General features: G+C 45.3%; 1 protein-coding gene across 5 annotated transcripts in view; it reads right to left on the bottom strand.

Moving 5' to 3' along the window:
* palld (palladin, cytoskeletal associated protein) overlaps positions 1-26,921 on the bottom strand; it is a 453,391-nt gene that overhangs the window by 93,803 nt on the left and 332,667 nt on the right. Inside the window, exon 1 of one of the 5 annotated variants that reach the window (XM_072594433.1) lies at positions 24,728-24,925. The exons of the other annotated variants lie outside the window; for them this stretch is intronic. Coding sequence (XP_072450534.1) covers positions 24,728-24,903 — 176 coding nt within the window. The 5' untranslated portion in view covers positions 24,904-24,925. Of the gene's footprint in view, positions 1-24,727; positions 24,926-26,921 lie in introns of those variants that run through there. 5 annotated transcript variants of the gene reach the window in all.

Genomic DNA, 26,921 nt, shown 5'->3' with positions numbered 1-26,921 from the left:
CCTTGATGGCAGGGCCCTAACTCATGTGGCTTCTCACACACTGGCTGACGTTCCTATTTGCTAGTGTCTCTGGGCCCAAATCGGAACACATGAGTTTGGATTGGAAAATGGTTATCCATCGGCCTTGAGCCGCCTCCTCCAACAGCCCCCTCCCCCCAACCGCCTACCCAACTCCCAATCCTCACCACCCCCCCCCCTCCCTCCAAGGGGCCTTAAACTCCTCTTTGACTGAGACGTTGTGGTCAGCACTCTCGCCTCAGAGTATTATGGTTCCAGGTTCAAGTCCCAGTCCAGGGCCTGAGTATGAAACCAGGGCTGTCACTGCAGCACAGTACCGAGGGTAGTGCTGCACTGTCAGAGGTGTGGCCTTTCAGATCAGAGATGTTAAGCAGTGCCTTTTGGGGCCACTGCAAAAGGTCCCATGACGTTGCCGCATTGCAGCGGTTCAAGAAGGCAGCTCACCACCACCTCCTCAAGGGGAATCTAGGGATGGGCAGTAAATGTTGGCCCAGTCAGCCACACCCATGTGCAACAAATGAATTAAAAGAATGATTCCAGAATGCCCAGGGGAGACTCTAGTGCCTTTGACTTAATCGATATCAGAAAGGGTGATGGTCTGATTGACTGTGGGAGCTTGCTAGGCAAAAAACAAGGACTGCAGATGCTGGAAAGCAGAGTCTAGATTAGAGTGGTGCTGGAAAAGCACAGCAGGTCAGGGAGCATCCGAGGAGCAGGAAAATCAACGTTTCAGGCAAAAGCCCTGAATCAGGAATGAAGGGCTTTTGCCCGAAACGTCGATTTTCCTGCTCCTCGGATGCTGCCTGACCTGCTGTGCTTTTCCAGCACCACTCTAATCTAGACTGACAGCGGAAACAGTTCAGGGAAGATTCATCAAGCTGTTACATGGTATGAAATAGCACCCTTACCATTGACGTTGAGCAATTTCAGCCCAAGGTTATTAAGAAATTAGGAAAATGAGAGGTGATCTTATTGAAATATGTAGGATTCTGAGTGGATGGGACTGGATACAGGGGAGAAATTTCCTGTTGGATGGGGAATTAGAACGAGGCAGAACAGTTTAAAATTAGGGATTTTATCTGGTTGGAGATAAGGAGGAATTTCTTCCACCAAAGGAACATTAATCTTTGGAATTTTCTCCAGCAAGCAGTGGAATATATTTGAATATATTCAATTGGCCAGAATTTTAATGGACAAGAGAGTCAAAGATTTTGAGGTCAGGCAGGTGTGTGGAGTTGAGGGAACAGTCAGATTAGCCAACACCATAGCCAATGGCAGAGCAGGCATGATGGGCTGAATGGCCTACGTCTGCTCCTTTTTCTCTTGTTCTTATTTTCTAAAGTCACCAATCCCTTGGAAAACCATGTGACCACGATTAGAGAAAAATGATGGACCCCAACTTGAAACAGTTGAGGTTTTAGGGAAGCATTCCTTGTCTTTCCCTTCCTTGTTTTAAACATTGATAGGAAAGGGTTAAGAAAACGAGGCAGACTTGTCTTTTATGGAAAATCCCACCATCATTTTCTAAACGTGCTCAGTTGCTTGACCAGGTTACCAGTTTGTGGTGAGGTTCGTTGTGGAATTCCATGATGGCATTGCGCCACCAGAGACCACTTCAGTCAAAATGAGCTTTGGTGGAAAAAATGTTACCAGCGTAACTAGCCATATTTTAAAAAAAAAGACTGATTATGTATGCAAAGGTGCAAGAACTGGAAAGGGATTTAGAGAATTGAAAGCTTGGTAATATAGTGGTTAGGTTACTGACTCACTATCATATAGCACAGAAGGACCTCATTTGACCATTTTATCTTTCAAGGAGGTTGCCAAGATCATGGAGAGATTTGAACACAAGTATGAGCATTTTCAGGGTGGTTTCCATTTTTCTTTCATGGGGTGTGGATGTCATTGGTCAGATTAGTAGGTGTTGCTCATCCCTAATCGCCCTTGGGCAGAGACTGCTCAGCCACTTTGTAGGGCTAACCACACTGATGTAGGTCTGGAGTCACACGTAGGCCAGACCAGATAAGGACAATTGACTTCTACCCAAGGATGGTAGTGGCCTAGTGGTAATATCTCTGGACTAGCAATCCATAACCCCAGGATATCGTTCTAGTGAACTGTGTTTGAATCCCACCACAGCTGAGGGAGGAGACTTGAACATAATGAAAATCTGGAAATAGAAGCTAACCTCCTGGCAACCATTGTTTGACAAACCCATTGGGTTCACTCATGCCCTTTAAGGAAGGAGCTCTGGCCTGTACCTGACTCCAGGGCCACAGCAATGTGGGTTGACCCTCTTAACTGGGCAATTAGGGGTAGGCAATAAATGCTGGCCTTGCCAGTGTCTCCTATATCCCATGGACTAACAAAAAGAAAGGATGTTAATAAAGCAGATTTTCTATAATTTTTAAATGTAAACTGATAGTTGGCATGCTTTCCAGCTTTCAAATTCCATATTTATTCATTAAATTTAGATTCCACCAGCTGCAATAGTGGGATTTGAACTCATGACCCCAGCCTGGAATTACATACATAGTGAGCAATGCCATTGAGTGAGCATCCCTCCCTGCAATGGGAACCAATGCGAGTTAACTGGTACCGGGATGTAGGGGTGGGGGTGGGGACAATTTGGTCTGAGCAGTGAAGCAGCGGAACATTGAATAGTTGGATGTAGTGAGAGGCGTGGATGAAGGTTTCGATGGAGGTGGCCTTTTCTGTGGTTTAGAAGTTGGCAGAGAGTCAACCAGGGACTGGGAGGTTGTAATGAGTCTGGTTCAGCCTTGAGAGAGAGGGAGAGAAAGACAGACAGACAGAGAGAGAGAGAGGGAGAGAGACAGAGAGAGAGAGAGAGAGAGGGTGTGTGAGTGACAGAGAGAGAGAGGGAGAGAAAGAGAGAGAATAAGTGTGAGTGAGAGAGAGTGTACATGTGAGATAGACAGAGAGAGAGAGAGAGAGATGGAATCAGTGCTCAGGGAACCCTGCCACCATAATCAAAATAACGCCAACTTTGCCAAAATAAGTATTTTTTCCTTAATTGATAAATATTGAATGTTCCTGACAAGATCGACAATAATTGGAGAGTTATGAGGACGGAACAGATGTGGAACTTGTAAAACATCCAACTTGTGCAATCTGACAAGGAATCTACAAAACTACAATAAATCAGACATTGGAGAACATTTTTCATCCAAGAAACAAAGCTAGGAAATATGATTGATGATATTCTTGTGCGAGTGGAGAGGGTTTCTCTTCAAAATAACACCTGCTTTGATATAATGTAGAGGAAACCAAGCATTCCACCAAGCCGGATTCATACCCTGCAGGAATATCTGTACCTGTAACAGCAAAGGCTTTGTCAAATAGTATTACCATCTCCAAGTCCTACACCATCAACATCCTGTGAAGTGGGGTTATCATTGTTCAGAAACTGAATTGGACTCATCATAAAAACACAGAGCAGGTCGGAAGTTAGGAATCCTGCAGTGAGGAACTCACCTCCTGACACCTCAAACCCAAAGGTCACAAGTCAGGAGTGTGATGGAATACTCCCCACTTGCCTGGATGGGTGCAGGTCCAACAACGCCCAAGAAGCTTGACACCACCCAGGACAAAGCAACCCGCTTGACTTGCACCACATCCACAAACATCCACTCCCTCCACCACCACAGCAGTGTGTATCATTCACAATCATTGAAACGATCGTAACCATCCCATTTCACTTTATTATGTAAAGGGCGACATGTTTTTTTTGCAGCAAGAGTGAGAAAGGAATGAATTAGAAGGTAAAGAAATGGCCCAACACGCTCCCTAACAGAACACCGCACCGAGTTCTAGACACCAACCCTTTGTCTCATCTCAGCATAGAGCAGGAGGCCAGAGATGAAGAGTAGAGAGCTTTAGAAACTTTAAACTGAGCTGAGAAAGTCCAGACTGTACTTAAATATATTGGCCATCTGTTCGTGGTATTGTTCACTGTCCTCCCACTATCCATTCAGATTTGATCTCCTGCATTTTAAATGGAGTTGATATCACTGAATGTCAGAAAAAGTCCTGATATCTGTGCATTTATTTAGCATTTTAATGCAAACACACGAAATAGGATCAGAATAGGCAGCTCATCCCCTCGAGCCTGCTGCACCACTTAATGAGATCACGATTCATTTATTTGAGTTCCACATTTTTTTCCCAATTCCACACTCCCATTGACCTTTGACCCTTCTGTCTGATAAGAAACGATCTACCTTTGCCTTAAAAAATATTCAATGCCTTTTAAGACGAGGGGTTCCAAAATTTTCACAATTGTCTGAGAGAAAATTGCGCCCCTCATCTCTGTCCTGAAAGAGTGAGTCCTCATTTTAAGATATACTAACCCGACCTACAAGAGGTAACATCCTTTCCACATCCTCCTCGTCAAGACCATTCAGGACCTTATACATTTCAATCAAATCACCTCTCCCCCTTCTAAACTCCAGTGAATAGGAGCAAGCCTGCCCAAACTATCTTCACAATAAAACCTGCTCATTCCAGGTGTCAACCTCGTAAACCTCCTCCTTACCGCCTCTGATTCATGAATGTCATTTCTTAAATAAGGAGATCAAAGCTGAGCACAGTTTTGAGATGTGGTCTCATCAATTCTCTGGATAACTGCAGCATAGCCTCCTTGTTCTAATGTCCACTTCTTGTAATCAAGGATAGTATCACATGATCTTTCTTAATCACTTGCTATACCTACAAACTTCTTGGGTCTCCTAATCTAGAACACCCAGATCCCTCTGCACCACAGAATTCCGCAGTCGTTCTCTGTATAAATAATACTCCACTTGTCTACTCTTCTGGCCAAAGTGACTGTAATAGAGTAGTCCATGATTGTAATGAATAGTGGGGGAGGCTTGATGGATTGAATAGTTTAGTTATTTTCCTATGTTCCTAATCTGCCAAGGTCTCACACAGGGCAGATGTCCTAACTTTGAATTAACGGGATGGATGTTTGAGCCATTGTCAAATGTTTTCAGGACATTAAATAAGAGACAGGAAGTACTTTCATGGTTCACTTGGCCAGTCATTTTAGGACTGACCAAAAGGTCTTCAAAGTGAACTTTACCAATGACTTTCACAGCGGCTGACTGACTTTGCTGAGTATTTTGATAATATCCTTGGTTTTGTGGTCAGATTTGCAATGTGAAGGCATTTGGTATGCTTTCCTTTATTCGTCAGAGTATTGAGTACAGGAGTTGGGAGGTCATGTTGTCACTGTACATGGTTAGGTGACTTTTGGAATACGGTGTGTAATTCTGGTCTCCTTCCTATCAGAAGGATGTTGTAAAACTTGAAAGGGTTCAGAAAAGATTTGCAAGGATGTTGTCAGGGTTGGAGGGTTTGAGCCATAGGGAGAGACTGAACAGGCTGGAGCCGTTTTCTCTGAAGTGTCTGAGGCTGAGGGGTGACCTTATAGAGGTTTATAAAATCATGAGGGGCATGGATAGGGTAAATAGATAAGGTATTTTTCCTGGGGTGGGGGAGTCCAGAACTAGAGGGCATAGGTTTAGGGTGAGAGGGGAAAGATATAAAAGAGACTTAAGAGGCAAAGTTTTCACACAGAGGGTGGTAGGTGTATGGAATGAGCTGCCAGAGGAAGTGGTGGAGATTGGTACAATTACAACATTTAAAAAGCATCTGGATGGGTATATGAATAGGAAGGGTTTGGAGGGATATGGGCCCAAATCTAGCAAATGGGACTAGATTAAGTTAGGATATCAAGTCAGCAAGAACAAAATGGACCAAAGGGTCTGTTTCTGTGCTGTGCGTCCCTATGACTCTATGTTGGCCTGCTGGAGCAGGCTGTGGTGTGATCCACCATGACTCAGTAGAGAGTAGGCTTGCCCATGTGTTTGACATTTGGGAGTTCAAGTCCCACTCCTTAGATATTCCCCATCTCCTTCTAGAATGTGCCTTTGCAAAAGATGGCTGGAAAGAGATTCTGGGGCTTTTGCCTAAGTTCATCCCAAACAGCTCCGTGTCACAGGACTTTGTGCTCTACATTCTGTTCCTCGAGACACACACCGTGACAACCATTGACTGCACCTAGAAGATCAGCAACTCAGTAGAAGGCACTCTTTGGGCTGAGTTAAACTAGCATGGCCAATTCAGCTAACTTGCACATCTTTGGACTGTGGGAGGAAACCGGAGCACCTGGAGGAAACCCACGCAGACACGGGGAGAATGTGTAAACTCCACACAGACAGCACCTGAAGGTGGAATCGAACCTGGGTCCCTGGCCCTGTGAGGCAGAGTGCTAGCCACTGAGCCACTGTGCTGCCCTTACTCCTTCAAGAAGGAATAAGGTGTAGTTCTAACGGCTAGAGGGATCAAAAGGAATGAGGGATAAAGGTGGAAGAGGCACTGAGTTGGTTGATCAGCCACGGTCATATTGAATGGGTGAGCAGGTTCAAAGGGCCAAATGGCCTACTCCTACTCCTGTTTTCTGTGCTTCTATGTCTCATCACACTTTGCACCAACCCCCACCATCGCTGTTTAAGGAGGAGCCAGATGATAAAATGGCTGTTGGCAGACACGGAGACTTGGCTGGTGAGTCAGCTCATCATGGTTCACACACACACGTTCACAATGCACCCTTATTGCTGAGAGAGACATCTCTTGGTCATTCTCAAGCTTGGAACAATGGAAACTAAAGTCATGGCCACTAATTGTGGAAGCATTGCAACCGGGAAGGCATTAAGGTACTAGAATGGAGGAGGGCTTTAAGGCCGGAGGACTTGATTGAGATGGGCGGGGAGAGGTGCAGGTAAAAGGGAGAATTTTACCAATTGAGACATCGGTGAACCAGGAGGCAACATAGGTCAGGAGGCACAGGGCTGTTCAGTGAACACTACACAAAGGAAAATATTTCTTTTGCAAACAGGAATGTGGAAACATTTTTAACATTAATAGGATGCCACGCTCATCATAAAGTCAGGTTAATATCCTTAAATTAAGTTCTGCGAGGTAAGAGTATCCAAGGCTATTATGTGAAGGAATGTAATTTTTCACTCGTGCTAAATGAATCATCCAGGTGCAGTTTTTGTAACCCACAGAAGAGTACTGTATCCAGTTAAGGAGGATTTGAAAATGATTGTTCTCCAAGATTGCAGTCAGTCTAGACATTGGGAAGAGTATTTCTCGGGCTGGTATCCCCATCTGGGCCTGCACTTACAAACAACTCACACTTACAGTCATAGAGTCATAGAGATGTACAGCACCAAAACAGACCCTTCAGTCCAACCTGTCCATGCTGATCAGATATCCCAAACTAATCTAGTCCCACCTGCCAGCATCCAGCCCCTATCCCTCCAAACCATTCCTCTTCATATACTCATCCAGATGCCTTTTAAATGTTGTAATTGTACCAGCCTCCACCACTTCCTCTGGCAGCTCATTCCATACATGCACCACCCTCTATATGAAAAAGTTGCCCCTTAGGTCCCTTTCAAATCTTTCCCTTTTTACCTCAAACTTATGCCCTCTAGCTCTGGACTCCCCCACCCCAGGGAAGAGACTTTGTCTATTTACCCTATCCATGCCTCTTATGATTTTACAAACCTCTAGATGGTCATCCCTCAGCCTCTGATGCTCCAGCCCCAGCCTATTCAGTGTCTCCATATAGCTGAAACCCTCCAACCCTGGCAACCTCCTTGTAAATCTTTTCTGAACCCTTTCAAGTTCCATTCAACTTCAATAAAGGGAGCTTTTGTCTTTACACACAGGGATCTAGCTCATAAAGGGATAGTTGGGGGTGATGTGCAACATGATCTTGGGATGCAAGTGTCTCTGATGGGTAAGGAAACTACCTCCCACCCGCTGATGACTGCATGATGTCGGAGAAAGTGACAGTTCTGAAAGGGTTAATGTTGGAGACTGTATTAAATTCCACCCAACCTGATGCCATTACCCAAGGTTGGGTGTGGAAAGTGGGACAACAGCTCTGGATCTCGGAAGGGACGGGCACGTCATTGGTGTTTCTCAATAATTTCACGTAAGAATGGCGACATGGGTCTGCATCCCACCATGGGCAGATGGTGAAGTCTGCGATAATATATCTAATGATCAATATGTAAATGCTGTCAATTTTTACAAAATCCTAACCCCGTTTAGGGGAAGGAAGTCTTTATACTCCATTTGCAGGTCACTCCAGACATACAGCAATGTGGCTGACTCATAACTGTCCTCTGAAATGGACTGGTCAGGGACTGAGCTGTTACTAACCACAGAAGGACTGAGAGCAAACACACTACCGAGCATTGACAACACACATTGTCCTATCGACCCTGCAGCCTTCTCCTCCCTGATAACTGGGGCTAGGGCCAAAATTGAGAGAGCTATCTCACAGACTAGTCAAGCACCAGCCTGATACAGTCATACTCATGGAATTATACCTCACAGACAATGCCCCGGGCACCACCATCCCTGGATATGTCCTGGCACACTAGCAGGACACACCTGGTAGAGGTGGCAGCACAGCGGGGGGGGGGGGGAGTTGCCCTGGGAGTCCTCAACATTGATGCTGGATCTCACGAAGTCTCAAATCTTCAGGTCGAACATCAACAATGAAACCTCCTGACCTCCATCTCAATATGATGAAGCAGAGCACCTTCAAGTTGAACAGCAGTGAGGATGGCGAGGACACAGAATGTACTCTGGGTGGGGGTTTTCAATGTCCATCACAAAGAGCGGCTCCAACAGCATTATTACTGATCGAGTTGGGTTGGGTCCTCAAGAACATAGCTGCCAGACTGGCTGTGCAGCAGGTGGTGAGGGAACCAACAAGATGGAAAGACATATTTGATCACAACCTCACCAACCTGCCAGCTGCAGATGCATCTGTCCATGCCAGTATCGGTAAGAGTGACACCACACCGACATTATGGAGGCAGTCATGCTTTCACATTGAGAATAACCTCCATCGTGCTGTGTGACACTATCACCATGCTAAGCGGGACAGACTTCAAACCGATCTAGCACCTTAAGACTGGGCATCCATGAGGCACTGTGGGCCATCAACAGCAGCAGAATTGTACTCCTGTGCAACGTGTAACCTCCTGGGCCGGTATATACCCCACTTAACCATTACCATCAAGCCACGGGATCAATGGAGAGCGCAATGGTAGAAAAAACAAGTGAGAGGAAAATTGAGGGTACAATTGGAGAAATGGGGTTGAGGAGAGGGCTGAGAGCATGTTTCTTTCGTTATTCTATAATCTGGACAATGAACTCATCCAGGCTCATTCCTGAAGAAGGGCTTATGCCCGAAATGTCGATTTGCCTGCTCCTTGGATGCTGCCTGACCTGCTGCGCTTTTCCAGCAACACATTTTTCAGCAATGAACTCATCCAGTCAAGCATTTCCTTCTGTCCCCCTCATCAGCCAATGGGATTGCTCCAAGAGGGATATCAGAAGCCTTCTGAAGATTGCATGCTTGGACTGTAGGGAGCACTTGCGAGAAAAAAAACAAACATTCTTTAGAATTCCAAATCCTTCCGAAACTCGCCCAGTAGCTTTCACTTCAGATTGGTTTTCTTTTTTTTTGGAAGTTGCAAGTTAAGGCATCTTATGTGGGAAAGTTAGGCTGACGTTTCACTATAAAGATGGCAGTTGATGGGTAACAGATTGAGAGTATGAAACAATACTGCAGGAAGCAGACATCAGGGCACCAGCTTTCACCCTTGGAGGAGGAGGAAGAACATGGCGTCACTAAAAAACAGATGAACAGAAAGACACCAGTAATCATCCATTGCTGCGCTTGTCAGGTACTTGTCAGGAGCAGAAACTTTCTTTTTAATTAAACTCAGTAAAGGTTCAATGGTCGTGGGGCGTTGCTGGAGACATCAGATTTTCAATGGAGTGTTAAGCCAAGACTTTAGCCGGGAAGAAGAAGCAGCCCACTATCTCAAAGAAGATCAATCAGGTCCTGCCCAGTGCCCTGGCCTTATCCCTCAAACATTCTCATTTAAATACAACATCCATCTCACCGCAGCAGACCCCTGCTTGTTGCAGAAATAGAAACATAGAAAACAGGAATAGACGTAGGCCATTCGGCCCTTCAAGCCTGACCCATCATTTGATATGACCATGACTGACCATCCAACTTGGTCCCCTGTTCCTGCTTTCTCCCCCACATCCTTTAGCCCCAAGAATGATATCTAACTCCTTCTGGAGGAGGTGGGCCATTAACGTCTGCCCCAGTGGGCGGCACGGTGGCACAGTGGTTAGCACTGTTGCCTCACAGCGCCAGAGACCCGGGTTCAATTCCCGCCTCAGGCGACTCTCCGTGTGGAGTTTGCACGTTCTCCCCGTGTCTGTGTGAGTTTCCTCCCACAGTCCAAAGATGTGCAGGTCAGGTGAATTGGCCATGCTAAATTGCCCGTAGTGTTAGGTAGGGGTAGATGTAGGGGTATGGGTGAGTTGCGCTTTGGCGGGGCGGTGTGGACTTGTTGGGCCGAAGGGCCTGTTTCCACACTGTAACTAATCTAATCTAATCTATCTAAGTAAGTAATCTAATCTATCAATTCCCCACCACTGTGGAAACCCCTCTGCCCCACTACTTCCTTACCGTGGCATGGAGGCCTCGAGGTATGACCAGCCATGGCTGCCAGCTGCAGTCTGTTCCCATGGCAATGCCACCAGCCCCTCTTCTCCCCCACCCCAATGTCCCACAGAGATGGCCTGACTCCTGTGCCATGAGGAATCGCGTTTTCTTTTTTGGATCATCCGTCTCCATTGTACTTCCGTGTTCTCCTACGTGCCTCAGCGACCTCCACTGCCGTTTCATATTGTACTTTCTGGATGCCATTCTTGAGATGGCACGGTGGCACCGTGGTTAGCACTGCTGCCTCACAGCGCCAGGGACCCGGGTTCAATCCCACTCTTGGGCAACTGTCTGTGTGGAATTTGCACACGCTCTACGTGGGTTTCCTCCGGGTGCTCCGGTTTCCTCTCACAGTCCAAAGATGTGCAGGTTAGGTGGATTGGCCATGCTCAATTGCCCACAGTGTACAGGGTAGATGGATTAGCCAAGGGAAATGCAGGGTTACAGGGATCGGGTTAGTGGGGTGGTTCTGAGTGGGATGCTCTTCAGAGGGTCAGTGTGGGCTTGATGGGTTGTAGGGATCCTATGATTTTGAAAGGGCTCTAGAGACTTTCCCTCAGATTGAAAGCAATATATTTGTTTCAGTTCTCCCTCTTCAAATTGTTGATCAGGCCATCAGCAGTGAATTTTTCACTTTGCCCAGCTGCTGAAAAGATTAGCAGGAACTCCAACAACATCTGGTATTTAAATACTCCTGTTTTTAATGAAATGTTGCTTAACATCTTTTATGAATGTCAACGCTGTCCCACAGATAAACATACACTGTTACAGTGCTATCATTAGGGTTTCTGACATGCTAAATTAGGGCCTGGTCCAATGTACTGTGAATTTTGAGTTCCAAATTCTCAACTTGGATCTGAGGGTATAATCTCAGAATAAGAAGTTGTGTATCTAAGACAGATGAGGAGGAATTGCTTCTCTCCGAGAGTTGTGAATCTGTGCAGAGCGCTGAGGTAATATAGTTGGATTAACTAAATGATAAGATGCCCTGTACTCATTGGAATGTGGAATGAAAGGCAACATTCTTGAAATATACAGATTCTTAGGGGACTTGACTGGGTAGGTGTGAAGAGGTTGTTTCATTTGTGGGAGAGTCTAGGAGCAAAAGGGCATGATCTCAGAGTAAGGGGTTACACATTTAAGATGAGAGGGGGAATTTCTTATCTCAGGCAGTAGTGAGTCTGTGGAATTCTTTACTGCTGAGGGCTATCAAGACTGGGTCATTCAACATATTCAAGGCTGAAAGAGATCTTTAATCAGTAAGGGAACCAAAGGTTCAAGGGGATAAAACAGGAAAATGGAGCTGACGATGATCAGATCAGCCTTGATCTCACCGAATGGTGCAGCAGACTTGACGGACTGAGTGGTCTACTGCTGCTGCTACTTTGTTTGGGAGCTTGACTCAACTGTGAGCCTCCATATAGGAGTACCTGGGTGAATTGGGGATGAGAGCTAGGCTGTTTGTTGTTGTTCTGCTGAACAACTGGTCACTACACTTTGGGAAGAAGGTGATATTTCTTGAGAGGCTGCTGAGAAGGTTTATCAGAAAGGATCCTGGGATTGGCAGGCTCAGTTACAAGGTGACTTAGGAAAAGCTGGGCTTATTCTTCTTGGAGGACAAGAGATTGGAGGGAGATTTGGCTATGACAAGGAAATCCACTCAAGTTAGGTGATGGTAAAAAGACTAGGTGATAGGTTTCAAGTGTTTGGCAAAAGATGGAGGATTGTGGGATGGACATGGTTTGCATAATGATCTGGAGTTCGCTGCTTATGAGGATGGTACAAGAGGGGACAAAGAATAATTTCAATGGTTTGGCTGAAGTTATTTTTTCATCAAGTTGAAGGGATTATTAAAACTACATTCATTTCTTGACAGGTTTATTTGGAAGCACTAGTTTTCGAAGTGCTGCTCCTTCATCAGATGGTTGTGGAGTGTAAGATTGTAAGACACAGAATTTATAGCAAAAGGTTGCAGTGTGATGCAACTGAAATTATATATTGAAAAAGATCTGGATTGTTTGTTAAATCTCTCATCTTTTAGAACGAACATGTTGGTTTCAGTTCTTTCATATGTAAATTGCAGAACTTTTTAAAAGTTACATTCTCAAGTGAACTTTAACAATTGGTGCCGTGTCAGCCCAGATAATGTATGGAAGGTGTGAGCTGCCCTGTGTGAGACTATCTATGCCACAATGGTCAGACTGATTCTAATCTAAAAAATGGATTTACAGAATCTTACATGGATTCATACAGTTTTTGACAAAAGTAAAATGTAATTCCGCAAGTACAAATTCACCCCGCAAGCTTTTGTATGTATGTATGCTTGTTTGTGTGTGTGCGTCTGTGTGTGTGTGTGTGGGGGGGGGGGGGGGTGTTATGAGTGTCTGTGAGAGACTGTGTGTATGTGTGTGAGTGTGAGTGTAAAGGGGTATAAGTCTGTGAGAGGGTGCTCGTGTGGGTGTGAGTGTGGGTATGTATGTATGAGTATATGAGAGAGCTTGTGTATGGCAGGGGGTCTGCATGAGTGTATCTGTAGGAGTCTGTGTGTAGGAGTGTGTGTGTGTATGCGTACGTGTGAGTGAGTGTGTGTATGTATGTGTGTGTTAATGTGTGTGTATGTGTGTGTGTATGTGTGTGTGTGAGTGCGTGTGTGTGTATGTGTGGTTGTATGTGTGTGTATGTGTGTGTGTATGTGTGTGTGTGTGTGTGTATATGTATGTGTGTTTGTGAGTGTGTGTGTATGTGCGTCGTGTGTGCGCGTGTGTATGTGTGCGCGCGTGTATGTATGTGTGTGCGCGTGTCTGTGTGCGTGTTTGTGTCTGTGTCTGTGTGTAGTGTAGTGGGGTCACCTGTACTGTGACATGAACCCAAGGTCCGAGTTGAGGTCATTTCCACGGCTATCAGCTTCTGCTCGGCCACTTTGCGTTGTTGCCTGTCCCGAAGTCCACCTTAGAAGATGGTCATCTAAAGGTCTGAAGTCGAATGTCCTGGACTGCTGAAGTGTTCCCTGACTGGGAGGGAACACTCTGTCTTTTGATTGTTGTGCGGTGCCCACTCATCCGTTGCAGTAACCTCTGCTCGGTTTCGCCAATGTACCATGCCTCAGGGCATCCTTGCCTGCACCGTAATTGCACTTGCAGGATTACATTTTATTTTGCTGAAAAACTGCATGATTCCGTGTAAGATACTGTAAATCCGTTTTTTAGATTAGAATCAGTCTGAACATTGGAGCACAGACAGTCTCACCCAGGGCACCTCACACCTTAAATGTATTATCTGGGCCGACACGACACCAATTGTTAAAGTTCACTTGAGAATGTAACTTTTAAAAAGTTCTGCGATTTACAAAAGAAAAGGTTGAAACCAACAAGTTTATTCTAAAAGATGAGAGATTTAACAAACAATCCAGATTTTTCCTAATATTTAATTTCAGTTACATCACATTGTAAACTTCTGCTATAAATTCTGTGTCTTACGATCTTATTCTCCACAACCAACTGATGAAGGAGCGACACTCTGAAAGCCACTGCTTCCAATTAAACCTGTTGGACTATAACCTGGTGTTGTGTGATTTTTAACTTTGTACACCCCAGTCCAACACCGGCATCTCCAAATCATTCATATTACTTGTCATCCGATGTGTGAGAAACCGCAAGTTGACCAAAACTGGAGAAGCAGGCGAGTTAAAATGAAGGAGAAAACCTTTTACCATTTTGAATCAGATACAACTTACTTGCAAGAATCTGTTTAGGTTAAAAACAAAGGGGAACAAGGAGTAATTACTGAATTATATTCCCACTGCAAAAAAACATCCTTGCATTGGCAGCTAATCTCCTTTTGCAGTAATCCTGGTGTTGCTAAATTTAGTTGACGTTACTGAAAACAGAATAGTCATTCTTGTGATATTTGGTGAAATTTGATCCAGGAAAACAGAGTGCAGTCAGAGTCCCGAGAATTAAGGGAAAGAAATGGTTTGGAACATTGCCATAGCAGCCAAGTACAGCTTAATAAACAGGTCATTGCAAAATGGGGGGAAATTTTTCAGAAGACATCTTCAGAACCTTTTAAAATGATGTGTTGATTTTCCTCATGAAAAAAAACCCATGCAATTGTAAAGCACCTGAATCTATCCACATGACATTCTAGAGATCCTGACTTTAAATAAGAGTCAAGTACAGCAACTAAGTTATGCACAGCAAGATCCCAGCAAGGGTGGAGGGAGAAGAGGCACATGACTGAGTTAATTAATCTATGTGTTTTGCAGATGTCAGTTAAGGGAGGAGTGTTGGCCTGGGAATTGGTTAGGAGTATAGGATGACATCAACTTGAACTACCAAAGCAGGAACATGCTTTCACACTTCAGCTTGGAGTGAGAATGACCAACAACCCAACATTTCCCTCAGGGCTACATCGAAGCATCAGCCTGGACTGGGCAGAGTCTGTACTCAGCCAAGTTCATTAGGGCCTGAACATCTTCCTCCACATCCTTCAGGCAGCCCCACAGCCCAGGCCCTACCATGCTGCTGCAGGCTGCTTTCAGACCAGGACTGGAACAGGCAATTCGGCCCCTCGAGCCTGCTGTGCCGTTCAGTTGGTTCATGGCTGATCTGACACTCCTCATGTCCACTTTCCTGTCCTTTCTCTGCTACCCTCGATTTCCTGACTGACCAAAAGTCTATCTTGCTCAGCCTTACAGGGACTCTTTGCCTGACAGCTCTCTGTGGCCAGGAGATCCAAATGCTCATAACCCTCTGAGAGACGATGTTCCTTCCTCATCTCAGTCTTAAATTGGTGTGCCTTTCATTCTGAGACCATGCCCTTTGGTCCTAGACCCTCCCCTGAGGGGAAACATCCTCTCAGCATTTACCCTGTCAAAGAATTCGATATGAGATCAACTCTCATTCTTCTAAACTCCAGTGAGTAGAATCCCAAACTGTTTAACTTTTACTCATAAGACAATCCCTCTACATCAGGGATCATTCTAGTGAACCTTCGCTAGAAAGTCTCCAATGAAATCTTCCCGTAAAAAGGAGACAAACTGCTCACAGTACTCCCAGATGTGGTCTCCCCAGCACCTTGTAGACCTCCTTATTCTGATTACTCGAACGCCTTTGAAATAAGGCCCAACTTTCCATTCGCCTTCCTGATTCCCTACTGCGTGTGTGTGCTAGCTTTCTGTTCTTCGTGCACAGGTATCCCCCATCACTTTGGTGTTGCAGCTTTCTGTAGTTCTTCACCATTTAAATAATACTCTGTCCTCTTGTTCTCCCTTGCAATGAACAACTTCACACATTCCCACATCTGAACAGATTGATTATTCTCCATGTAGGAGAATACCTGGAGGACTCTTTGATCTCAGACAGGAAGGTTAAGCGTCCACCTGATCACCACCAGTGGATTTGTGCTTATCTTTGCTGAGCTGCCACTCAGTTCAGAGTTAACACATTACTGTAAGACTGGGCAGCAGATTTACCTCTTTCGAGGGCATACCAAACCAGATGGGCTTTTACAAGCAATCAAATGGCCATTGCTGAGAGCAGCTGTCATTTCCAGGTTTCAGACATTGAATTTAATTCCACCGGTTACCATGGTGTGATTGGACCCCATCCCCCAAAAGTATGGCATGGGTCTCTGTATTAGTAGTCACATGACATTACCATGACACCACTGCCCCCTGTCTCCCACAAATGCAAGGTGACTAGGGCATGCCCATCTCCAACTGCCCTAACACAATGCCACTCCAGAGGGCAGTTAAGCTTCAACCTCATTGCTGTGGGTCTGGAGTCACGTGGGGGGCCAGACCAGGTAAGGATGGCATCAGTGAACCAGATGGGGTTTTCTTCAGCAATCGACAGTAGGTTTATGATGATGATCATTGAGGCTAATCTGAGATTTTATGAACTGAATGAAGTTTCACCAGCTGCTAGCGAGGCAGTACCACAGCATTTGTTTAGGCCCTTGCCTTTCCTTCCAAAACTGATTATCTCTCTTGTTCTTACAAATAAATTATAAGGAAAAAGCAGAAAATCTCTCTCTCTCTCTCTCACACACACATACACACACACAGTATCTCTCTTGTACACACACACAGTATCTCTCTTGTACACACACACACACACACAGTCCCTCTCTCTCTTGTACACACACACAAACACACACGTGCGCGCTCTCACACACACTCACATACTCTTGTATTCACGCACTCATTCTCTTGCACACACACACTCTTGCATAACACAAACACACTCTTTCTCTCACACACACACACACACACACTTTCTCTTGCATACACACAAACTCATTCTCTCATTCACACATACATATGCACTCATTTTCTCTCACACGCATTCTGACTCTCTCACACACATTGTCTTTCTCTGTCACACATGCCAAATGGTCTCCTGAATATCTGACTACAATATGTTTTCTTTTCGGGAACAGCTGAATGAACCACAATTATCATTCCTGGCTTTGCAGAATCCTACTGACTCTACCACTGAACTGGGAATGTCGTGTAAACAAAAGCAAAATAGCATTACTACCTAAGTCATTTATAGATCAAAGATTTCACTAAAGACACACTAACCACGAGATTAGAAAACATACCTAACTGATAATTAATCCAGCAATGATGGGAATAGTGGGTTAATCAAACACATCTAATCTCACTCGACCATGTCATGAAGCTAGAAAGTGATTTACAACAGGATTCCCCTCATTAATTTCTTTCCCTACAATTTTCCGTCTAGGTCTGAAAGAGCACGTGGACAACATGAGCCCATGTACCAGAGGAGTACCCAGGAACTGACAATCCAGGGCTTGTTCCTAGGGGCTGCCTTCATTAATACGTTTAGGGTGGAAGCTAGAGAAGTGTAACATGGTGAGGTTATCCGTGGGTTTGCGGTAGAGTGAGGTACTGAGGTGCATGTGTCCAAGAATGAGACTGAGTCTGAAGAGTAGCCCATGTAAGTCTGATGGTGGGATGAAACTCATTGATATTGTAGTTTCAGTGATTCCTTGCCATGAGTCAATTTGTGCACAACAAGCTCCCATGTGATGATGACCAGACAATGACGATTGAGGAACAAGACCGTCAAATGTTGGAGCAGACGTAGGCCCTTCAGCCCATTGAGTCTGCTCAGCCACTCAATGAGCTCATGGCTAATCAGATAATCCCCAGTTTCCTGCCTTATCTCCATTAGCTGTGATTCTCTTGAGAAATCCCTCTGAGCTGCAGCTTTCTGCAGTCCTTACCAATTTAAACAATATTCAGCTCCTCTATTTTTCCTGCCAATTGTCTGTCCCTTGCCATTTTTTTGCCAATTCACACAGCCTGTCTATATCCTTTTACAGACTGAGTCATCCTCAGCATTTGACTTCTGACCTATTTCCATCTCATCTGCAAACTTGGCTATAGTGCATTCACTGTCCTCACCCATGTCATTAATATCTGTTAAAAATAATGCTGCCCCCCCCCCCCCCCAGTACTGTTCCCTATTGCACATCATTCGTTCCAAGTTACCACGCTGAAAATATTTTCCCTGATGTTAATAAGACAAAGCTTTTCACTGTGCCTCGGAACACATGACAATAAATTCAATTCAATTCAAAAGACCTTGAAAAAACTGGCTGATAGTTGCTTGCTCTTTGCCTCCTTCTGTGTTTGAAAAAGGGTGTTATGATGTCAATCCTTTGGGACTCTTCCAAAAGCTGAGGATTCCTTGAAGATGACTTCCTGTGTGTTCATTTTGTCTGTAGCTACTACCTTTAAAATCCACAACGTAACTCATCCTAGAACCCAATTAGTTTCCCTAGTACTTTTTCACTTGGGGCAGTTATCTCGTGACCGTGGCATAGTCGTAATGTCAATGGATCAGAGGCCCAGGAATGATGCTCCAGGGTCACAGGTTTAAATATGGCCAGGACAAAGGATAGGAATTAAATTCAATTTGCAATTATAAGCCAGTCTCAGTAATCGTGACCATGAAACTATCAGAGTCGTTTTGTAAAAACTCAACTGTTTCAATCAGGATATTCTCTGTTGGCAGCTCAGTGGTTCGCATTGTTGCCTCGCAGCACCAGGGACTGGAGATCGATTCCATCCTTAGGTCACTGTGAGAAGTTTGCACATTCTCCTGTGTCTGTGTGGGTTTCCTCTGGGTGCAATGGTTTCTTCCCACAGTCCAAAGCTGTGCAGGTTAGGTGGGTTGGCCATGCTGAATTGCCCACAGTATCCAGGGATGTGCAGGCTAGGTGGGTTAGCCATGGGAAATGCAGGGTAGGCAAGGGGTGTGGGTCTGGGTAGGATGACCTTCGGATGGTTGATGTGGACTCGATAGGCCAAATGGCCTACTTCTACACGGTAGGGTTTCTACGACTCTCACCTGGTCTACATTTGACCCATGTCTTTCAGCTTGACTCTTATGTGACCTTTCAAATGCTGAAAAAACAGTTCAAGGGCAGTTAGGGATGGGCAGAAAATGGTGGCTCAGCCAGTGACGCCCATATCCCATGAGAGAATAAGTGAAAGAAATGTGCCCCATACACAACTTTTAATGGACCCAATGGAAGTCCTGGGGTGCAGTGGTGGCATCCCAACCTCTGGGCCAGAAGATTGGAATTCAATTCCCACTTGTTGGCCACGGAAGGAACATTCATAATACGGCCAAGCAGCCTGATAGTCAGACTGTAAAGCCTTCCAACATGCCTGATGGCTGCTGGGAAGAGTGAGAGAAGCTTCTAGTCAGCTGTCTTGCAGAAAGCAGTGACAAAGCAATGCAACACTTAATCCAATGGCAGTACATGTTGTCAATGCCCCTTTGGTCATATTACAGTGAGGTGTTGGGCACTCAACATTAATAAGGGAATGGGAGGCATGAGAAAATATGGATCTGAGAAATCTTTGAATGCAGAAAATTGTGGGTTTCACCTGTGGCTCGGTGAGTAGCACTCTCTAAGACAGAAGGCTGTCGGTTCAATTCCAAGTCAGAGGCTGTTGCTGGTCCATAGAGATACTGAGGGAGTTAGAGGTAAGAGCAGAAGTAGGCCATTGAGCCCATCAAGTCTGCTTCACCAGTCAGTGAGATCATGGCTGATCTGATCACCATCATGTCCTTTGGATCAAATGATGAACAGAGGGCCCTTTCTGCTCTCACTTGTACATGGACAGGATCCTACAACACAGTTTCAAAGATGAATGGGAAAGCTCTGTCCTGTGTCCTGACCAATATTAATCAAAAAATGAGATCCCTGGTCTCCTCTCTATTGGAAGGATGTTGTGAAACTTCAAAAGATTCAGAAAAGATTTACAAGGATGTTACCAGGATTGGAGGATTTGAGCTATAAGGAGAGGCTGAACAGGATGGGGCTGTTTTCCCTGGAGTGTTGGAGGCTGAGGGCTGACCTTATAGAGGTTTATGAAATCATGAGCGGCATGGATAGGATAAATTGACAAAGTCTTTTCCCTGGGGTGAGAGGGGAATGATACAAAAGAGACCTAAAGGGCAACGTTTTCACGCAGAGGGTGGTACGTGTATGGAATGAGCTGCCAGAGGAAGTGGTGGAGATTGGTACAATTACAACATTTAAAAGGCATCAGTATGGGTACATGAATAGGAAGGGTTTGGAGGGATATGGGCCGGGTGCTGGCAAATGGGATTAGATTGGGTTGGGATATCTGGTCGGCATGGACGGGTTGGACCGAAGGGTCTGTTTCCGTGCTGTACATCTCTATGACTCTATCCCCACAAAACAGATGAGCTGGGCTTAATCACACAATGACCACATTTCATAAGCACTTCATTTGACTTCAAAGTCCTTTGGGAATATCTGCTAATCATTAAAGGCCTTATTTAAATGCAAGATTTCCCTTTTCCTTTCCTATTTATACACAGAGATAAAATCATTTCACAGGGGATTTAATACTCATCTTTCAGTTATTAGATTGGAGGTGGGGAATGTGTATGGGGGTGAGAGTGCTGTCTGGTTGTGCCAATGTTTATTAGGATTCCCTCTGAAAAATTTACTGCTCTCACCTACCCATATTTTCAATCACCATGAGCATTAAAAGACATTCACTGGAAATTAAACATATTCAGTTGTGCATCTTTTAATGCTGTATTCATTCACAGCTGAGTGTCTGGGAACCAACAGGGACAGTGAGATCGCTCTGTGTAAGGCAGAACAAAAGTGAAATGCCGAATGACAGTGAAGTAATTGGAAAGTAATAGCTTCTATCAGAGAGAGAAGATATTAAGGAGAGTGCTGATGTCCTCCAAAGAAAAGGCAGGAATTTAAATGCAGTGCCTCAAATATTTCATCAATTGTTAAGTGTAGTTCACAATGATTCTCCTCTTGCTCTTTCATTGTGTCTGTGATGGAGTTTGAGCTGAATCAAACCTGCAATTGTACGTCGAGAATGGTCACATCATCCACTCTCCACTACGGGTCTCCCGTTGAATGACAAGCAGGTCCTGGGCTGATTCCCCAGGCCGAGGCTCCAGGTCTGCAGCTAGGCCCAGGTGCCTGGAGGAGCAGAAGCATTGGCGTAAGGGATGGGTGGCGGATCAGTGGTAGCGTCTGCAGGAGGGTCGGAAGAGAAGCAGGAGGATTCACCTGGCCCACCGACGAAGTGGCGGTCTCAACCTGGTGTGGCAGTCCAGGCATGGCGTGGTAGTCTAGGCCTGGTGTGGCGATCTCGGCCTGGCGAGGGAGTTTCAGCCTGGTATGGGAGTCTTGGCCTGGCATTGGAGTCTCAGCTTGACGTCGGAGTCTCGGCTTGGCGTGGCAGTCTCCTTCAGCAGAGCTGCCGTCCAAGTTTTCCAGCAGCCCGGCATGATGTTGTTGTCCCAGAACGGCAGTCTCATCCTGGCTACGTCTTCAGAGTATTTCATCGTTCCCACACCCAGGAGGCATTAACTGCGATGAACTTTGTCTTAATTTTACTTTATTATTAAGATGCATGACTTCTGTCATTAAAAAGGTGCCATGGTGTGTCGACTTATAAAACATTTTTCATGTAAAAGTACATTCTATTCCAATTTCTATTACACACACTTCTCCCAAAAGGAAAACTTTACCTTGTCTGCTGCCATGACAACACTAGAAGTCTCCTGGGAAAGAGACTTGCTTGTCTTGTATAATTGCCAACATTCATTGCACTACAATTCTATAGCCTCAGCAGAAAAGGGTTCTGGAGCTCAATGCCTGTCTCAGGACTGAATGACGAAGTCTAGTAGAGCACTTCATTCAGGGAAAAGGGTTTTTGAAAAATAAAACACTTGCACAAAAATGACAGACAGAATGTGCCACAAAAAGAGGATTGTCCCAAGACACAAAGGACTACTGTAGAGTTTCGGCCTTAGTATGTGGACCCCAAAACTTTGTCACGTACGTGATCAGTCCCAACTTGCAGCTACTTCCAATCTGTTTGGAGACGTGTCTTTTCTGTGGAAGGCAATGCAGTACATAGTTAACTCTGTTAGACTGACTTTTTTATTGCAGAGGTCTGAAGTTGTAATAGAATAGTATTTCCTCCATCTGTCCCAGAAGATTCGATGAAGAATTGAATGAGAGAGAGAGACTCCTTCAGACCACCAAGAGAGTGGCAGGGGCCACAACACAAGAGCAAAGCACTGCAGGGATCAAGGAAACTTCACATGAGAATTGAAAATGCTGGAAAAACTCAGCGGATCAGGTAGCATCAGTGAAGAGAGAAATAAGAGGGAACATTTCAGAATGATAACTCTTGTTCAAGTCATAGTACTTCAGAACTTCTATTTCTGGCGCAGATGGGTTCAGCCAAATGGTGTTCCAATTCTGTCTGATCGGCACAGGGACTTGCACATCACGAAGATGGCTGAGTGAATCACTGGACATTCCACCCCTCCCGTCCCCACTGGCTAGCTCTGGTTGCATATGTTTCTGGTATTGGTCAATATTACTGGAACTTCCCCTTCCTCTGCATCTGAAGATGGGTCTGACAGCAGCACCATGAACCCACCCACACGATGAGGGCAAAGGGGGATCTGACCCTCGGCTGTTGGCTCCATTCTGATCCATGCTGGTTCTCTAGCCGAGGGAGTCAAATTTACCACAATCCCCTTCACGGAATCTGAGTCGCTGTGGCAACATGCACTTTTATCTGTGTGTGATCGTTGGCAGTTTAATTTCCTTTTGAGTCTCTCCTGCTGCCCACTGGATGCGTTTACAAGACTATACTCAACACGTCTGCCACTAACCAATCTCCTGCTGTCATCAAGTCGTGACTGGGGCTGCTGGCTCTGAGGCAAGAACTCTATCGCTATACCACATGACCTCCTCTTACCAAGCAGTGTCTGCTCTAAGCCACGTGTCTGGAGGCGTGAGGAGCCACGCCTGGTAGTTTACCCACTGATGGCAATCACAGCATTCCCAAAGATGCTGCCATGCACCAAGATCCTCACAGAAGGAAACAAGACTATTAGTGGGAATCACCAGTGGAAACATCTTAAAAGGAAACGGGAAGATTTTGTTTCTTTGTGTAGGTATCCACTGTGCCATTGCCAGCCTTCCAACATTACAGTGATACCTACAGGTCAAAACGATTTACTCTCGACATTGACCTATAACTTGTCCTGTGCGAACACAAACAATTCCTTTGAAAACCACTCTCTTGGTGGTCTGAAGGAGCCTCTCTCTCACACAATTCCTTTATACGTCGAATATAAACAGGATCCTTTAGCACGGGTGCGGGCAGCTGCCATTTTGAAATGTCATCCGACACAAAGAATGGATGTGTTGTCATATATTCACACACATCCTCACAGCACAATTCACACTATCTGTCTCACCTTCTTGGTTCATGTGCCCGTTATAAAGTACCATAAAGTAGAACGCATCTTTCTGGGATGAGAGACAAGCTGACGATAAGATGCTGGGGATGAAGTTGTGGGGGGTGGCGGTCAACTCATATGCCAACACAGACTACTGCAGCCAGGGGAAAGAAAGGTTGTCTTACACGCTGAGCTGACTTATATGCCATGATTGACGGTAACTGGTGGCAAATTGCTTTGAGATGTACAGTGGGTTTGAAAAGTAAGTCTTTCTTTTTTAACAATTCTACAGATTAATTCTTAAATTCCTGGAGACTCCAGAATAATCCAAAGTATCCTACTTGGGAGCGTAAACAATTGTGAATCATGGCAATCCAAATGGTGATGATTAAGAGGGTCACGCACACAAACATGGGACTTTTCGATATACGGAGCTGAAAATGGGTTGCTGGAAAAACACAGCAGGTCAGGCAGCATCCAAGGAGCAGGAGAATCGATGTTTCGGGCATGAGCCCTTCTTCAGGAATGAGGAAAGTGTGCCAAGCAGGCTAAGATAAAAGGTAGGGAGGAGGGACTTGGGGGAGGGGCGTTGGGAATGCGATAGGTAGAAGGAGGTTAAGGTGAGGGTGATAGGTGAGGGTGATAGGCTGGAGTGGAGGTGGGGGAGGAGATGTCAGGAAGAAGATTGCAAGTTAGGAAGGTGGTGCTGAGTTCGAGGGTTGGGACTGAGACAAGGTGGGGGGGGAGGCAATATACAGGCAGGCAAGCCCCTTTCATCAGTATCCTCACTGAGAGCACCACAAGTCTTCAGAGAATGCTTGAGTTTGACAGTGGTACTAGATGGGGGTGAACAACCTCCCAGAAGGAAGCCTCAGGTTGCAACATGTCGAAATACAATCCTCAGCACACGGCAACATGTCTACTGCACCACCGTAGCGATGCCGCACTAACCCATTTCAATTGTGTTCTAACAATCAGATTATCATCCTCTGCAAATGTCTCCCCACTTTGACACCTCCTGAGGGGCTGCTGTTCCACTTTTACTCACTGACAGTTCGCGGTCACCCATTGACTTTCAGCTCAACTTTAGAATAACTCCAGGAACCAGAACCGGGGATGAGCATGTGGAAAACCCCCATCAGCAATACACCCAGGATCTGAACGTGAAAACCTGCAGAGTATTCTAGGATACAGCTGCCAAAGCAGTGTAAAACAATTTTAAAAAAACAGGTTCAAAAGAAAACTTGTGGCTCCTTACCTCCTCAAACTCCTACTAAATAAGACTCCCAGCTGCCCTTCAGAGACACACACAAAGGGATGGTTCAGGAAAGCAGGATACGGCAGCAATGGGACATTTGAGCAAAATGCAGCGGGTCCAGCAGGTATCCAACAATATATACACAGCAGTCTGAGAATGACAGAATTCCGCTTCATGACTCAGTGATTCTACCGCCTGAGCCTGGGAAATCACTTCAAAATAAAAGTATCCCAGCTCAGCACAGAGTCCTACTCCTTCTGCATACCCAGTCACACACAATAAAGGACATTCTGCCCCTGCAACCAGACAATAAGTGACAGGTTAACTATGTCATCGAACACCTACATCCTGGGGCTCCCTTGTGGTGCAGAGATAGTGTTCCTACCCCTGGAATGAGTAGACCCAGGTTTAAATCCCAGCTGCTCCAGAGGTGTGGAGTAATATCTCTGAAGAGATTAATTAGAGAAATAGGCTAAATGAAAAAGAACCCTCTTGCATCCCTTCTCCCACCCCAAGATTTCAATTCCACTTATTCAGGAACACCATTCCATAATGGAAGGGAATTTTTGGTAACTTTGTACAGTGTTGTACATTTGTTTTGTGTGGATCTACTATCAAGAATGTCATAAACATGAATCAGTGCAATAAAATTGCCTCAATTATAATACAGCAACGTCTGAGACAAAACTGCTCAATGTATTGATCTTCAAAGATGCCAAGGAATCACTAAAATCAACTTTTATCTTTATGACCCTTTGAATGTCATAAAACTAGATTGTTATGAAAGTAAGTGTTACACCAAGTACATATTGACCAAGGTACCAGGGAGAATTTCCAAAGGTTTGTGAGAGTGGGTCTCTTCAAAGGCTCAGTGTGGACTCAACGGGCCAAATGGCCTCCTTCCACACTGTAGGGGTTCTATAATTGCAAGTCACTTACGTTATCAGGATTTTGGTGTCAGGGGGAGATTTTAAAGCACATCTTAAAGGCTGGGGAGGTGGGGTGTGGGGGTTGGGTGGGGGCTAGGTAATTGGTGGTGGGAAAAGAGAGAGAGAGCTGGAGAGGATTAGTGAGGGAATTCATGACTCAGACAGCAGCTGAAGACACAGCCGTCACTGACCCAGCAATGAAATCCAGGGATACACAAACGGCCAATCGGAATCAGAGGGGGCACAGACATTTCAGAGGGTTGTACGGGCTGGAGTTGGCTCCAGAGACAGGGGAAAAATTAGGTCCCCCAAGGGGCTGGAAAGAAAAAAAAATTCGGAAGTTTAGGACCGAGGAGTGGCTGGACAGAAAGCAAGGGGAGGTTACTCTGCACGTGGGCAGTGGGCAGAGTAAGGGTACAGGCAGGTAAAATCATGGTGCGAACACAGACAGTGCCAAAGAAACCTGGCAGGTCTGGTAGCATCTGCAGGGAGAGAATCAGAGTTAGCAGTTTGAATGTGATATGACTTTTTCTCATAACTGTTTCTCTCTCCTCAGTTGCTACCTGACCTGCCGAGTTTCTTCAACAATCAAATTTCCAACGTACACGGTGCTTCACTTTTATTCAGGAACTTGTGAAGATGATGGGCTGTTCAGTATATTTAACAATATTCCGAATTTATGGGGCATTCATTAAAGGAACTAAACTAATATTTCCAAATACCCTTGTAATAAGTTCGGCGCTGTCACTTTGCGACAATGCTACCAGCAATCGGCTGAAGATGAAAGACCCTGATCATCCTTTGTATTTTCAATGGGATACTCTCAGAGACATTTGGGAATTCTCCCTGGTCAATACATACCCTTTGACCCCACACAAAACTTGTCATCACACTGGGGGAGCTTGCTGCGCACAAAGTTGCCAGCACCACATTACAACAGCGTCTGTCATTTCAGAGTTTATCATTGGCTGTAAAGGTCTTTTGGATGTTTAGAGGTTGGCGTTACATCAATGCAAGGCCGTTCTTCCTCCTCCTGTGCTGAAGTCCAGGCAGTGTGTGTGCAGTAGAATCTGTCCCAACTGTTTAAAGGGAGTACTTGTGCACACACACTGATTAATCATAAGAACATTAGCAGGAATCAACCTCTCGAACCTTGGCTGTTGGGTCGTTGCTTTGATTCCAACTGTCCAATAAGAATAAACGGGAATGGGCATCATTGAAAGTTCCGGAAAACCAAAGAACCAAGAATGTCCTTCAGGACTCAA

This window comes from Chiloscyllium punctatum, chromosome 2, assembly GCF_047496795.1.
Source record: "Chiloscyllium punctatum isolate Juve2018m chromosome 2, sChiPun1.3, whole genome shotgun sequence".
Classification (NCBI taxonomy): Eukaryota; Metazoa; Chordata; class Chondrichthyes; order Orectolobiformes; family Hemiscylliidae; genus Chiloscyllium; species Chiloscyllium punctatum.
Note: the sequence above shows the minus strand (reverse complement) of the source record. Positions and strands in the feature narration are given on the sequence as shown.